The sequence below is a fragment of the Anomaloglossus baeobatrachus genome, chromosome 1, assembly GCF_048569485.1.
Source record: "Anomaloglossus baeobatrachus isolate aAnoBae1 chromosome 1, aAnoBae1.hap1, whole genome shotgun sequence".
NCBI classification, from domain to species: domain Eukaryota; kingdom Metazoa; phylum Chordata; class Amphibia; order Anura; family Aromobatidae; genus Anomaloglossus; species Anomaloglossus baeobatrachus.
The window spans coordinates 280,381,553-280,398,757 of NC_134353.1; the positions used below are offsets into that span (position 1 = coordinate 280,381,553).

General features: G+C 44.6%; 1 protein-coding gene across 1 annotated transcript in view; it reads right to left on the reverse strand.

Moving 5' to 3' along the window:
• Positions 1-17,205, reverse strand: part of TBCK (TBC1 domain containing kinase) — a 516,545-nt gene that overhangs the window by 362,217 nt on the left and 137,123 nt on the right. The window contains exons 10-17 of the mRNA XM_075350453.1: positions 16,975-17,123; positions 16,750-16,885; positions 15,710-15,809; positions 12,141-12,190; positions 11,574-11,700; positions 10,051-10,149; positions 8,589-8,651; positions 5,722-5,848 (exon numbers count right to left, since the gene is read on the reverse strand). Coding sequence (XP_075206568.1) covers positions 5,722-5,848; positions 8,589-8,651; positions 10,051-10,149; positions 11,574-11,700; positions 12,141-12,190; positions 15,710-15,809; positions 16,750-16,885; positions 16,975-17,123 — 851 coding nt within the window. The remainder of the gene's footprint in view (positions 1-5,721; positions 5,849-8,588; positions 8,652-10,050; positions 10,150-11,573; positions 11,701-12,140; positions 12,191-15,709; positions 15,810-16,749; positions 16,886-16,974; positions 17,124-17,205) is intronic.

Consider the following 17,205-nt stretch of genomic DNA (forward strand, 5'->3'; position numbering starts at 1 on the left):
TGCGTGTCCCGCCTTGGTGATTGATGTAGGCAACCGCTGTCGCGTTGTCTGACTGGACTCGGATGTGCTTGCCCGCCAACAGGTGGTGAAAGGCTAAGAGAGCAAGAAGCACAGCTCTGGTTTCCAGCACATTGATCGAGAGGGCTGACTCGGACGGAGTCCAAGTGCCCTGCGCTCTGTGGTGGAGATATACCGCTCCCCAGCCGGATAGACTGGCATCCGTGGTGAGAATCACCCAGGACGGGGCCAGGAAGGAGCGTCCCTGAGACAGAGAGAGGGGCCGAAGCCACCACTGAAGGGAGCCCCTGGTCTGTGGCGACAGAGCCACTAACCTGTGCAAGGAGGAAGTCCGCTTGTCCCAACAGCGGAGAATGTCCAGCTGCAGAGGACGCAGATGGAACTGGGCAAAGGGAACCGCCTCCATTGACGCCACCATCTGACCCAGCACCTGTATTAGGTGCCTGATGGAATGACGGCGGGGCCTCAGCAAGGAGCGCACCGCCAGATGGAGGGACTGCTGTTTGACTAAGGGCAGCTTCACAAGTGCCGGCAGAGTCTCGAATTGCATCCCTAGGTACGTGAGCTTCTGGGTCGGAGTCAGAGTGGATTTGGGCAGATTGACAAGCCACCCGAATTGGACTAGAGTGGCGAGAGTGAGCGAGACACTCCGCTGACAGTCTGCACTGGATGAAGCCTTGACTAGAAGGTCGTCCAGGTAAGGAATCACTGCCAACCCCTGGAGGTGCAGAACCGCAACCACTGCTGCTATGACCTTGGTGAATACTCGAGGAGCCGTGGCTAACCCGAAGGGGAGAGCCACGAATTGGAAATGTTCCTCTCCGATTGCAAAACGTAGCCAACGCTGGTGTGAAACTGCAATTGGCACATGCAGATAGGCATCTCTGATGTCGATGGATGCCAGGAAATCTCCTTGGGTCATTGAGGCAATGACTGATCGCAGAGACTCCATGCGAAAATGCCGCACCTGAACATGCTTGTTGAGAAGCTTGAGATCCAGGATGGGCCGGAAGGAACCGTCCTTTTTGGGAACTAGGAAGAGATTTGAGTAGAAACCTCTGAACCGTTCCCGGGTGGGAACCGGTACAATTACTCCGTTGGCCTGCAAGGATGCCACGGCCTGAGAGAAGGCGGCGGCCTTGGAGCAGGGGGGAGTTGACAGAAAAAATCTGTTTGGCGGGCTGGAAGAGAATTCTATCCTGTAGCCGTGGGAGATGATATCCCGCACCCACTGATCGGAGACGTGTTGAAACCATACGTCGCCAAAGTGGGAGAGCCTGCCACCGACCAAGGACGTTCCTGGCGCGGCCAGATAGTCAAGAGGAGGCTGCCTTAGTAGTGGCAGCAGCTCCTGCGGTCTTTTGAGGACGCGGCTTCGTGCGCCAGTTGGGTTTTTGGTCCTTGGCTGAGTTAGTGGACGAGGGCTTAGAGGACGACCAGTTGGAGGAACGAAAGGAACGAAACCTCGACTGGTTCCTGCCCTGGACAGGTTTCCTGGTTTTAGTTTGTGGCATGGAAGTACTCTTCCCGCCAGTAGCTTCCTTAATAATTTCATCCAGTTGTTCACCGAACAGCCTGGACCCAGCAAAAGGGAGCCCAGCAAAGTACATCTTTGAAGAAGCGTCTGCCTTCCACTCTCGAAGCCACAAGATCCTGCGGATAGCGAGGGAATTAGCCGAAGCCACCGCAGTGCGGTGAGAAGCTTCCAGCATGGCAGACATGGCATAGGATGAAAAAACTGAAGCTTGAGAAGTTAAGGCAACCATTTCGGGCATAGATTCCCTGGTGAGGGAATGCATCTCCTCTAGAGAAGCAGAGATGGCTTTGAGAGCCCACACTGCTGTAAAAGATGGGGAGAATGAGGCCCCTGCCGCCTCATATACAGATTTGGCCAGAAGGTCAACCTGGCGGTCAGTGGAATCTTTAAGAGAGGTGCCATCAGCCACTGATACAACTGTCCGGGCTGAGAGTCTAGACACCGGAGGGTCTACCTTTGGTGAATGAGCCCACTCCTTGACCACCTCTGGTGGAAAGGGAAAACGGTCATCAGAACCACGCTTTGGAAAGCGTTTGTCAGGACAGGCCCTAGGCTTGGTCACAGTAGCCTGAAAACTGGAGTGGTTAAAGAACACACTCCTTGTCCTCTTAGGCAAGGTAAACTGATGCTTTTCTGCCAGAGAGGGTTGCTCCTCTGATACTGGCGGATTGAGGTCCAGTACAGAATTAATGGACGCAATCAAATCACTAACATCTGAGTCACTTTCGGACAGATCAATGGGGCACATGGAGACCGCCTCCGAGCCCCCAGTAACGGCATCCTCCTCGTCCTGCGAGTCAGCTCTTGAATCAGAGCCGCGGGACGAGGAAAGAGAGGGAGCCCTGCGTCTCCTCTTAGGAGGACGGGGTCTGGGACCAGATGAAGAATCCTCTGCCCTGTGAAGGGGGCTGATGCATGTTCAGCAAAGTCCGGGACAGCTGTCCCATGGAGTCAGCAAAAGACTGGGCGATTGACCTAGAGAAGGATTCTACCCAAGCCGGGGGTTCAGCCACCGGAGCCGGAGCAGCCGGAGGGACCACTGTGGGTGCGATTCCAGGCTGAGGCATTGCCAGGTTAGAGCAGGCATCACAATGTGGATATGTGCTCGGTTCAGGCAGCACGAGCTTACATGCAGTGCATATTGCGTACAGCCTTGCAGCCTTGCTCCTTGTGTGAGACATGCTGCTGAAGTGGGGGCTCTGAGCCAGAATGACCCCCAGAGAGTATATAAACAGGTCCACAACCGGAGGTTGTGGCTTACCAGACCGTTTGTGTGCCCTCCAGATCCCACAGCCCGGACCCCCAGACAGATTAGCAGGGATCGCTGCAGCCAGCGCCGATCGCTGAGAGAACGCTGATAAAATGGCGCCGGAGCGAGGAGAGGGGGCGGGACCTACTCTGAGAGCGGGATCTGGAGGGCCAAGGAGATTTACAGGGGAGGGGACATTTACTCAGAGAGGAGTGTCCCTCCCCTGTGCCGAACAGCCGCTGGGCGGAGCCGCACTGTCCATCTGCATGATTGACATGCCAGGGCAGTGAAATCGAAACTAGGCCTCAGGCGAAGCCGGGGCCTAAATTTAAGCGATGCGGCCGGCGCGCAAGCTCCATCGGCGCGGTGCTCAGGTGACAACCAGAGAACCGGCCGGAAATGTCAGAACAGTTACACAGCACACTCTCCCCAACAATAAAGTACAAGGGACCCCCCGAACATAAACGTCTCAGATACTTAGCTTGTGAGACGCAGGGTTTCAAGTCCCTGGGGATGAGTGCTCCGTCCAGCAGGATCCTGAAGGGCTGCGGATGGAGACCGGCCTCCTGCAAAGCAGGGAGAACCATGCTGGCTCGCACTTCAAGCCAGAGCCCGAGGGATGGTGAAGGAGCGCGGCATGTAAGGCTCCAGCCCTGGAATCAACCTTAACAACACCGCCGACACAGTGGGGTGAGAAGGGATATGCCGGGAGTCCAGGCTTGGACCCGCTTTTCTTCAAAAACTTTCCAAAAATGAAAAATCAGATGAGAATGCATGTGTGGATGTATGCCTCCTGAACACAAAGCAATGAACTGGCTAGATTTGGTTATCCAGGGGGTATATATGCTCAGAGGGAGGAGCTACACTTTTTTAGTGTAGTACTTTGTGTGTCCTCCGGAGGCAGAAGCTATACACCCAATGTCTGGGTCTCCCATAGGAACGATAAAGAAAAAATGGAAAAGTGGCAGATGCATAAAGGTTGCATTGAAGTCTATGACAAAAGAGTTGAGTGTCACTTGAGATAAGCGACACAGAAACCAACACAATTGGAAACATATGCAATTGTATTGCAAAAGGCCACAATGCAACACCATAAGAACACTTTACCGTGTGTTGTCAAAATGTCACTTAACACAAGTTCCCTAGAAGTCCTAAATGTAAAGGGATTTTATGCTACCGATGCCCTTTATAAATGTGTCTTTAAGCCCTAACCACTTATAAATGTCTATCTTTAAGCCCTAGCATCTTTTATAATTAGCTTTTATTTTAAAATACCATAAACTTCTCCCTATTATGGTTTTCCTTACATATGCTTTTTAACTTCCTGTGATGTTTTGTTAATGGGGAGTCTCAAGCTGGATATCACTGGAGGATGGCCGTGCAATCACTTCTCTGCAGCTTCTATCACCTCCAATAAAACAGGATGTCATCAAATATGGCTGCAGTCACTTACTACAGCTTCTGTCACTGACATCCGCTGATGACAATCTGTTTTACAGGAGTGATGAAGAAGAGATTACAGCTTCTATCCCCATCATCTGCACCTTCTGTCAGTGAAGCCACAGTCCCTACTTGTATTGTTCAATAAAAGGAGACGTCATTAGGGGGCAGTGATCGAAGCAAGGCAAGTGGCAGCAGCACCACCCCACAGCTTCTATCCCACCGCTGAATTGTATCGTCATCAGGAGTGGCACTGGTGTCACTTACATGGCTTCCATCACTGCCCCATGAGGATACTTTGTGTCAGGGAAGTGATAGAAGCTATGTGGCGGTGCTGCTGTCACTCACACTGCTTCCATCTCTGCCCCCTGGTGAGATCTCATTTCAGTAAATGAGGCATTGGGGACAGAACCAGTGACTGTGGTGGTGACTAAATATGTGAGTGGCAGGGATAGGAGTGGCAGTCGCTTCTCCATCACTCCCTTAAACAAGACATCATCAAGGGACGGCAGTGAAAGAAGAGATAGTAAGTGACCACAGGAGCCCGTGATGACTTTCTGTTTCATAGGGGATTATAGTAGCTGCAGAAAACGGAGTGCAGTGCCATCCTACTGTGATGTCCACTTTGAGATTCTCCTCAAATGAAACATCACAGAAATACGTATTAGCTGTATAAGGAGAACAGTAGGAAATTTTACAATACAAATTATTAAAAATGTGGTTAGGGCCTAAAGATAGATCTTTATAAAGAGCATTAAACCTACATAATAACCCCTTTAAAGGCTATCAATGTGTTCAATAGTATAGATGCACAATAAAACAGGACACAGATTGTAATCTGCCTTGTACAGGGTTCACAAAAAATACTAATTTGTCTGATAGACAAAAGCAGTCATTGCAATTACAGTATTTCTCAAATAGGAGTGCAACTAATGTGAACAAACATGAAGGAGACTACACATAAAGAAAAAACTAGTGAACAACCGAAATTCACAATGATATTAGTATGTATTAAGGAAAAAAATTGTTGAAAATATAAACTATCCAAAAACTAGGAAACAGACCTGTATTTACAAATGCAAAATCTCCCAGAACTAAACCCGCCTGCACTTAAATAATGCCCCATATACCAATGTCGGCCTGCATAGTGTAGGAAGCCACCAGTCACCATTCCTAAACATGTTCACAATTTGTTTCTAGGCGCGGTTTAAAAAAAAAAAACAACAGATGAACCATTCTCCTCAAGAAACTCAGCACACTTAATGAACCTCTGCAACACCCCTATTACATGTCCCAGCCTTAATATGCCGCCAATCTCTTCAATGGGCATACAACTAATGGCAATGAGTTCACCATGCTGTCCAAAGACTGTACCACTTTTCAGTTGTCGGCAACATACCTGGGGGGCAAGTCTCAGATATATAAGGTTACTAACATGGAGATTCATAAAATTCAGCTTTTAGTTTGCACAAGTTACCTTGCCAGTATACTAAGTTTGGATGTGATACCACCCACGCTTTTAATACCCTTCGAAATTTTGCATGTCCTTCTGGTGATGACAGGAGCTCATCGTACTGATGACATCGTGGGATATCTACCTCAATCTGACAAAAGATGAGCAGAAATGTTACATTTCAGATAGATGACATAATATCACTGAAACAAAAATAATGTATAATTTACTACATTCATAAAATTATATTACAGCTGGAAAAGTCTTACCATCACAGGAGCATGGGGAGGAACAGACCTTAAAACATAAGGAACACAGACTTAAGGTACTGTCACACATAACGAGATCGCTAGCGAGATCGCAGCTGAGTCACCGTTTTGGTGACGCAGTAGCGATCCCGTTAGCGATCTCGTTATGTGTGACACTTACCAGCGATCAGGCCCCTGCTGTGAGATCGCTAGTCGTTGCTGAATGGTCCAGGTCATTTTCTTCAAAGGCGACGTCCTGCTGGGCAGGACACATCGCTGCGTTTGACACTGTGTGACAGGGTCACAGTGACTGCTGAGATCGTTATATAGGTCGCTACTGCGACCTGTACCGTTCCTGCATCGCTGGTAAGATCTGACTGTGTGACATCTCACCTGCGACCTCCCAGCGACTTACCTGCGATCCCTATCAGGTCGCATCGTTTTCGGGATCGCTGGTAAGTCGTTGTGTGTGACTGTGCCTTTACACAGGGTGCAAGAAGACTGCACTAAATACACAGAACCTCGGTATCACCCTGGCTTACTGATAAGAAGACACATTCACATACTGTATTCTCTATGAATACCTGTTGTAAGTTTTTTCCTAAGCATTCCTCATTAGTCGGCAACCTTAAAGGGGTTGTCCACTACTAGGACAGACTTTTCTCATTCCCCATGATTGCCCGTTAAGCTTTGTTATTTTATACTAACCTCTGCTGTCAGCACCACTTCAGCGGTGTTGGCACTCGCTCTCCCAGAGGTCATAGGAGATTGTTGAGTCATGTGAGCCCCGTGCCCAACAAGTGCCGGCTTCCAGTATTCAAGAGGATGCCAAAACCGTGGCTGCCCAGTCACTTCTTGTTGATTACTTATATGACCGAACCGAAGGCGGGGACAGTAAAGCTAGTAATTGCGTGATGCAGCAACGTCATGTAAGCTGTGGGAGAGTGACCGCCAGCATCGGAGAGGAGTATAAGCTTTATTTTACTGGGGACAAACCTGGGGAATCAGAAAGGGTTGTCTAAGTAGTGGACAACCCCTTTAAAGACTTAAACTACACCTTTATGCTAAACACAATCAATAACAAGAGTGTGTGTAGGAACACAATAATTATATACGAATACCATAGTATATATAGATGGGTGACAAGTCTAGAGGTATGAGTACTGTTTATACAAGACACACGTAGTTGGTAGACTCATCGGAAACAGAATGGCAGAAGCACTGAGAAAGAACAACGTAGAGTCATATTCAGGATAGTATAAAAATTGTACACACTTTATTGAGCAGAGTAAATTAAAACATGCCCTGGATGAGCTTACAGCGGAGTAAAATGGAGCATGACACCCTACTGGATGACGGAAGACTCACAATAAATATAAAAGAATAATATACAAGAGTATATAGTGCAAAGAAGGTACAAGCAATGAGACAATACAGGAAATAAATAGTGGACTGGTGATATTAGAGACTACTACATATGGCAGAGCATAAGGGTAAACGTACAGCAAGGATGGTAACATGTACAGATCAATATTAAGTAACTAGCAGGGTAGAAGTAGATATAAAAAGGAATACAGCATAGATCACAGTAAATATAAAGAGTAAGCAATGCATAACAGAGTAACAGTGCAGTTACATAGAGAACACGTGCCTCATAGTACTGCACCCCTGGACGTTGGGTGTCGAAATCTACTCACTCTCAATATCATCAGGTACTCCCAGTACATCACCATGTGGCATTTGATTTCTTTTTGAGCGCACTTGCACTGTGCTTTGTATTTCTTCACATCTATATATACAGGTTCCCATTTCCATTAGATATTCCTCAGTACTGTATTCCTTTCTATATATCTACTTCTACCCTACTAGTCATTCAATATTGATCTGTACATTTTACCATCCTTGCTGTGCATTTACCCTTATGCTCTACCATATGTAGCAGGATTTAATATTACCAGTCCACTATTTAGTTCCTACATTGTGTCATTGGCTATGTATGTATATTATTATTTTATGTTTATTCTATCATCCAGTAGGGTGACATGCCACATTTGTCTCTTCTGTAAGCCCATCCAAGGCATGTTTTTAACTTACTCTGCTCTAAAATGTATGCACCATTTTATACTATCTTGAATATCACACTTCATCGTGTTTTCTTGAATGGAATAAATACAGATTTTTCACTTTTAAAGAGGACCTGTCACAGGTTTAAATATCACCAACTTTTATTCCCACTTTTTTTTTTTTTTTAATTCTGCCATTCAGTTCCATAGAATTTGGACTTTTTATTTAGTGCTAATTTTTATGCTCTATATCATGGCTCACAAGATTCTCTGGAGGTGAGCCTATAGTCTGCTCTCTCTGTGAGCCACGCATCTTTTGGAAACACCATAAAAAGCGGCACAAAGTGAAAAGCTCCAATGTTTCCCGAATAAGCGGAAATAAAAAGAGCATAAACTGTCCATTTTTAACCTGGTGACATGTCCTCTTTAAATATTCTTCTCATAGCAGATCCAATTGACATGCTGAGCATCATTGACCTCTATAAAAGGTCCATGAGCAATGGACATGGATGCATATGTTTATTTCTATAAAATGGAGACCCCGGTGAAGCACAAAATGGTAAACGAGCATAATGATTACCTGGCGGTCAGTAGGAATCGGGGTGTCCTTGTCTGTGGAATCGTACTTTTCTTGGATTGCACCCTTCAAGAGGCAACATGAAAAAATAAAGTTTTAGCCAGCAAACTATTTATATGTTATAAAGTAATAAAATAGGTACAGTGGAACCTCGCTTAACGAGTAACCCAGTTAGCGAGTATTTCGCCTAACAAGCAAGGCTTTCTGTAAATTTGTAACTCTGTTTATGAGAAAGCCTTGCTCTACGAGCAAAATACTCACCGTACACACTTCCAGTTCCGTACATCCACCGCGCTCTAACCCGCTCTTGCAGTCCACACAAACACACACAAGCATGCACAAACACACACGCATGCACGCACACACATACTATGCTTACCTTACCTTCCGTTCCCTCGCCGGCTTCCTGGAACTTGCATGTATCGGGTAACCAAGGCGACCGATGCCAGACCTTCAGCTCCCAGCGCGCTGACGTCAAAGGCAGGAGCCGCTTCCCTCTTATTGGCCAGCGTGCTGCCTTTGAGTAGTGCCTGACAGGGGAAGGTCCTCCCTCCACAGGATGTGTATTCGGTAACCATCGCGACGAGGGAGGAACTTCCCCTGTCAGGCGCTACTGAAAGGCAGCGCTCTGTCCAATCAGAGGCAAGAGGCTCCTGCCTTTGATGTCAGCGCGCTGAGTGCGGAAGGTCCAGCATCGGTCGCCTTGGTTACCCAATACATGTCTTCTACGGGCGAACTGCAAGTTCCAGGAGACCAGCGAGGGAATGGAGGGTAAGGTGAGCATAATCTGCGTTTGTGCGTGTGTGTTTGTACGTGTGTGGAATGGCACAATAGTGCACCAGGATGGGACATTTAACAAGTTGTGGAACGTATTGTCTGCATTGCAATGATTTCCTATGGGAAATCTTGCTTTGCTGAACGAGTAACTTGGTTAACAAGCACAGTCCCACAACGGATTGTTCTCGTTAACCAATGTTCCACTGTATTCTGGTAATAACTAGTTAGGTGATAACTGATGGATTGGTGGGGTATGACTGTCAACACAGCCACTGGTTGTCAGAATGGGGTTCCCAAACCATTGGTCGTGTATGCCTGCTGCCGATTTATTCATAGACTATGGCAATAACAACAATGGACAAATACAGTAATCAACTATGTTTATCAGTCCAAATAGATTATATACAGCAGCAGCAGCATATGGAGCCGCTGCTTCATTTTTCTAGGGACTCTAATCTCCATTCTGGCAATAAGTGGGGGTTTCAGCAATCAAAGATCTCCATCACACACACTGATCTAACAGTTATCATCTATCTTGTAACATATTAATGAGTGTGGACAAAATATTGTGTATCTATAAGTAAAACAGCACTTGCTCATTATGACAAGGTCAGCTAATAAACCAGCCGTAACCACAGAGTTGTAATCTGTCCATAATTGTATATAATGCCCCATATACGATTCTGACCTCTACACCCAGCAGTGCTGCCCAGGTTAACCCTCTCAGAAGGGGAGGAATGTCCACTCGAGCTTCCTTCCAAATTAGATTCTTCTTGTATGGGTAAGCCTGGAAACATAAAAGTACAAATACAAAATATCAAAAATCTGCTTACTGAAAGTCATATACCCGTCAAAATTAAGAAAGTCTCATAATAATCACAGCTCCCAAGTGAAGTGAAGCCAGAACTGAACAAATATTTAACACTTCACTTCTGGATACTTGATAAATGTCATCCTTAGGAAATTTTAAGAGGCTATGAACTGGCACATATAGTGCAAATCTGAAGGTTAATATCGTTACAATGCTGCCCGTACGCCATACTGAATGTGCAGCTACTGGGAAGAAAAAAAATATTTTTCTCCCATTAGCTGTGCTTTCACTGAGGCATATGGGCAGCATTATAACAATATTATTCTGCATAAATCTCATATATCTGCTGATTGATAGCGCTTGGGGACACGACAGGTTCCCATTAAATCATCATTCATACAGTACATAAGGTACACTTCTTAACCTTGAAATTGCAGCACCACAAATTATATAAAATCACAGAATGTTAATAATATATAAATAATAAAAACGAAACAGAAGTTCGAAACATGTTGATTTATTCAGTGTCGAGTAAGAGCCCAATGCACAGAGATACACACACGTATACACCTTGACATGCTGTCAATTAGGTTATTAATAATTGTCTGAGGAATGTTCTGCCATTTCTGCAGTGTCCCAAGAGTCGTCTTCAGCTCAACAACGCTAGGCTGTATGCTGTTAGCGCTACTGCCTGTGTGGGCTATACGTGATACTATTGCCTGTAGCATTTCAGGACTTGCCTCCCATCAAGCACATATTGAACGTCACTGGTCGGCAAATATATCTTTATATCCTGCTGACAAGGCAAGTGTGACTTGAAGAGCGTATATAATAAACCATACATTCATCTTAAGAATTTTGGACTCATCCCGTCTGGTTATTCAAGGCAGCGCAGAGGAACCACACATCAGTCCATCCATCCATTCAGCAATGGTAAAGGCATCTGCCAGCAGCAGATCTTGATGATTTACGTGCTCAAATGCATTCAGCATGGCAGAACACTCCTTAACTATTAATTACATCAATAATAGGAGCCAAGGTGTACAGGAGCTAAGTGCTTATATTTCTGTGTGCGGCTTTCATACTCGATATTGAATAATTTGAGATGTTTTCAAAATTCAGTTTCCATTTTTTCACCCTTTGCATATCATTACTATGTTCCAGACTCTCTGATGTGAAGATTTGTAAGCTAAGGTAGTGAACATGCAGAAAATGAATATTTGTGGATATCCGGTGACCTACCATCATCTCCTTTGGTTAATAACAAGCAATAATAGATTGTATTTGTAGAAAAGCGTAAATATAGATAAGACAGACTAGATTTAGAATACACTTGACTCCGATCTAGAGAGCTATAAGTCGGTTCAGAACTATACATACAATAATAGAAAAGTAGTTACTTTAAGCAGCCGATCAAATAAGACAATCCGGTTGAGCTGGTATTCGGTGTCTCTCTCCCGGATAATCAGAGGCAGGGTGGATGTAGACAGCTCGCTGTTACTACTGGAATGAGGGACGTTTGACTGGCTGAAAAGTGATTAGAGAGACGCGAACAAATTACCAGCTTGTTATATACACATCGTGCCCCATCTGCCACTGACAGCTTGTGTCTCGCCGCCGCAGAACAGCAGGCCCTGCCATGCCCCGGCCGTGTCTGCACGTCTCACCCTCGGGGGAGTCGATCGTGAATCATTAATAAATAAAGATGATCAGCGTGATATTACAGTGTCACTGTTAACATTTTGCACTGCCAGTTATTTACATGCAGTCAAAGCATTGGCTTGTAAGCCAGGTGCCGTAAACACAGCGCTAATATGATGAGCTGTGTGCTTAAAAAACCCGAGGGAATAACGCTAGTGTGAAAAAAAAAGAACGCAGAATGTCATGAATGAAATTACAGCACAGAATACTAGATTTACACCGGCTAGCTGCAACTATTACAGGGAGGAAAACGAGGCTGTACTCACTCTTCTCCTAGGAGGGGATAATACACTTCCCCAGGCACATCTTTCAATCTCTAAAAGGAAGAAGAAGATAACATCCGATTTATAAAAAGCTATATATTATTCAAGACAAAGAAAAACAAACAAAAAAAACTCGAAGTTTATAAGTCTAAAGGCGCCTTTACACACTGCGATATCGGTACCGATATCGCCAGCGTGCGTACCTGCCTCCATCGGTTGTGCGACACGGGCCAATCGCTGCCCGTGTCACACAACATCGACCGGACCTGTCACACGGACTTACCTTCCCTGCGACGTCGCTGTGACCGGCGAACCACCTCCTTTCTAAGGGGGCAGTTCGTTCAGCGTCACAGCGACGTCACAGCAGCGTCACTGAACCGCCACCCAATGGAAGCGGAGGGGCGGAGATGAGCGGGACGTAACATCCCGCCCACCTCCTTCCTTCCGCATTGCGGGCGGGATGCAGGTAAGGAGAGCTTCCTCGTTCCTGCGGCGTCACACGGAGCGATGTGTGCCGCCGCAGGAACGAGGAACAACTTCATTACTGCTGCAGTAACGATATTTGAGAATGGAGCGATTTTGCACGTTTTTGCGACGATGCAAAATCTCTCATAGGTGTCACACGCAACGGCATCGCTACAGCGACCGGATGTGCATCACGAAATCCGGGACCCCAACGACTTCGCATTAGCGATGTCGTAGCGTGTAAAGTCCGTTTTACACAGAAAGCCAATTTATTAATCCCGCAAATTATGCGATGCCCCCTTTTTTTCACACATGTGACATAAAAATACTTCTAATTCTAAAGTTAAAGGGTAAGTCCCATCGCCAAGACCTTATCCCAATATGTAGTAGGTGTAATAATAATATTAGCAAATGCCTCCAGCTAGAAATGTAGTATAGTTCTCCTGATTAGCTATGTCACTTACCTCATGTGCAGGGCATTGCAGCTTAGATATCCATGGTTACGTCCACTCACATAGTGACAGTTAGTTGCTCATGGTTGTAAGCATGGATATCTAAGCAGCAATGCCCTGCACATGAGGTAAGAGAAGTGGCTATATCAGGACACTTATATTACATTTCTAATTGGAGCTATTTGCTAAGATTATTATAATTACATCTACTACATATTGGGATAGGATCTTGAAGATAAGAATACCCCTTTAGGCTATGTGCACACACTGCGTTTTTTTGACGCTGCGTTTTTGGCTGCTAAAAACGCACAAAAGGCATAAAAATGCATCCGCATCAAAACCGCGCAAAAACCGCAGCGATTTGCTGCGTTTTTGATCTCTGCGTTTTTCCAATGCATTGCATGGGGGGAAAACGCAGAAAAGAATTGACATGTCCATTTTTTTTTAAGCTCAAAAACGCAGCTTAAAAAAAAAAGTTGTGTGTGGACAGAAAAAAATGAAAACTCATAGACTTTGCTGGGGAAACAAAGTCATGCAGTTTTGAGCCCAAAAACGCACCCGAAAAACGTGCAAAAACACAGCGGAAAACGCACTGTGCGCACATAGCCTTAAGCAGGCAATGTGATAATATAATAGAATACCCATAACATCACCACTGCAGCCAAACACAGGGTTCCACAGTCATACGTCATACAAGCCAGCATAATTGCTGAGGCTGGTGACTGGCTGCAGTGGTCAGGTGATTGATATACGACATATGACCAGTAATGGGAACGGCTGGGATCGCCGAAGTAGTGGTACTGGAACAGAGGGAGATTAGAAAGGTGATATACGCTTTTTTCTGTTATGACATTGCCTGTCTTTACACAGTGATAGATTGCATATCGATTGGTTTTAGAGATTTACAGGCAGACTCATCAAGACTGACGTTTTGTAGCAAGACACATGTATGTGTGCAAAAAGTTAGAGATTTTTTGCACCAGTTTTAGGTCACTTTTCTAGCACAAACTGATGAGTCAGATAATGTTGAGCGAGAAGTTAACTATTCGTAGTCGCTATGCTGTTAGCGAGTACTGTCCACTATTGACATATTCGTTACGAGTAGCGGGCGCAATGTAAGTCAATGGGAAATAGTAGCAAATAACATGAAAGCCGTACTATTCGCTACTCGCACGAAATGTACGGCTTTCGGGTTACGCTCTACTTAGCGAGTATTTCCCATTGACTTACATTGCGCCCGCTACTCGTAACGAATTTGCGAGTAGTAGACAGTACTCACTAACAGCATAGCAAGTACAAATAGTTAACTACTCGCTCAACACTAGAATCAGACTCTTCAAGTGCATGAGTATAAAGTTATGGAAGAAAGGGCTAATCATTTGTATGCTCCATATAGTAGAGACGGATCTGGTTGTACTTCTATAGAAAATGGAGAATATAATACCCAAGTGAAATACCTCTTAATCTTGTATTGCTCCCACTTTTCCACCCCACCACTCACTATCAAACAAACGTGGATATATGTTTTTGTCAACCATAATAGCAATGCAAAGCCAGGTTCTAGGTAATGAGCTCAAATCTTTCTGGCACATGTACAACTAGAGGCAGCAATTATGGAAATTTTTCATTACGTGAAGGGGTCTGATAAATCCGTGTGCATCAAAACTTGTATAAGGCACTGAAAATGGCGCCCCCGCTCAATGTGGGCTGTCCCTCCCTTTCCCTAGAAAATCCCCACATAATTATCCAAATACCACCAATAGAAGGCATGTTTGCTTTTAGATAATCCACAATAACACATGGTTGCATCCACTCATCATTGGGCTATTACCTCCAACATCTGACCTCCTGATGAACCTTGCAAGGAGGCGAAACGCGTTGATCTCGTATTCTCATTAGGACCTTAATTTTTAAAGGAAGTACACATTTTTGCACTGGCACTTTATTATATTGTATTTTTGGTATGATACTGTAATGCACAAAGATCAGTGGTTGGCATACCCTATCTACTCTACATTTAATATAGGATGAGGGGAAGAATGACTCTGGCATATATAGAATGTGAACCGCCTTGATATTAGTCTATTGAAAATCCCTCCTCCTCCTGCATGGATAGATACATCATAAGAATTCTAACTCTTGGTCTAATTTGTTAAGTATCAAGCTTCTAATGATTTGAGTGGTTGTATGGAATGCAACCATGTGTTATTGTGGATTATCTAAAAGCAAATTTCTGCTATTGGTAGTTGTTGGATAATTATATAGGGATTTTCTAGTGAAAGGGAGTTACAGCCTATGTTAAGCGGGGGCGACATTTTTTGTGTATCTTTAGGGTGCCAACCTCCGTGGATAGCCACGGCATTCCACTAGGGACATATCAGGGGCTCCCAGGCACTATATAGTGGTAATTATTTGTACCTTCCGTACCATATTTGTATATTCCAAACCTATACCGATTTGGTGGTAAGTGTTTTTTGTATGGCTAATGTTTAAATGCATACTAATAAAAATTGTTTTTACAGGACACGAGTTTTGAAATTCCCCCATAATCTAATAAAGTTAGCTAAAAACTTGTATAAGGCAAAGAATTGTAAGATGTATGTAAGCTGGAGATAGCCGTACACAAGCCACAGAAATATAAAAATCTATGCTTACATTTTTAAGTTGGCATAAAGATAAAGTCACTGTTGTGTCATCAAGAAGGGAACTTCTGTCTCCTTCTCGGCCAAAGCTTTCTCCATCTTCTAATAACAGGCTAGATAAAGAGAGTAGAAGAAGAAATGATACAGATTGCAGTTGATGTCCCTGAATGTCTTAAACCAGGGACTGGGGATACAGACGAAAACATGATGGTGTTTATAGTGATAGGTAGATCTAGTTGGGGGGTTTAGTGAGACGGAGGAAAGAATAGGAGTTCAGTTTTGGAAACATTGAGTTTTAGGTAGCGTGATGAGAAGGATACGGCAGATAGACGCTCTGGAATTGTGGAAAGCACAATGGTGACATTTGGGCTAGAGATGTAGATTGGAGTGTTTAAAACATACAGATGGTAGTGGAAGCCATGGGACTTTATGGACAAAGCAATGGGAAAGATCCAGCTGGACTCCAGAAGATAAATAAAAATTCTTCTTTATTTATTTCAACTTGATTAAAAAAATATCCATATGGCAAGTAAAGACACCAGCTTGTGCACACTGATGAATGGCAGATGTATACCACACAATGCGTTTCGGCGAAACGCTTTCCTCAGGTGACCTGAGGAAGGCGTCTCGCCGAAACGCGTTGTGTGGTATGCATCTGCCATTCATCAGTGTGCACAAGCCGGTGTTTTTACTTGCCATATGGATATTTTTTTAATCAAGCTGAAATAAATAAAGAAGAATTTTTATTTATTCTCTGGAGTCCAGCTGGATCTTTCCCATTGCTTTGTCCTATTATCTTCTCGTCTTGTTGCCGTAATCCGTGCCAGATCATTGCATATTAACAGGAGCATCTATTCAGCCTTGTCTCTGCAGTGGTGAGCGTTTTTTTTGTTTTTTCTATATCTGCCATGGAACTTTATGAGTTGTCCCAGGTCAAAGGCATAAAAGGATAAAAGTAGAAGTCCCAGGACAGGAACGAGGAAGGAGGGATGAAGAGCTAGAATAGGAATGGGAGACATTAAAATGTGCAGTTAGTGAGGTATTTCAACTTACTTTGGTAACGTACAAATTGGTGCCTTTGACCTTATGATTCCTTTACTGACCAATTCTTTTTCTAGGTCTCCCCCTGCCAGGCACCAGAGGTGGTACACTTCCTCGATGGATCTTTCTGCCAAAAAGTCACCTTCATCTAAAATGACGGGACGATAAGAAGTGAATATGTATGGAGAGTTTAATCAAATATATTTTGACCTTGATTTTCTAAACTGTCAAAAGTACCTTTACACAGGAGACTGATGTCCTCAGGCAGGTAAAGGTCAGCACATCTTAAAGCAGATGAGAATAGGCTAGCAGGTTTGCGGAAGGGTGTGTATGTACAGGAGATTTCATTGAATACAGCAGTAGAGAGTAAATCTGAAGCTGTGGGTCTACAAGAAATAGAAGTATAGTAAAACACTGCTAACATTCAGTAAGCATCATCACCAAAAACATAGACTAACCCCACTCTAA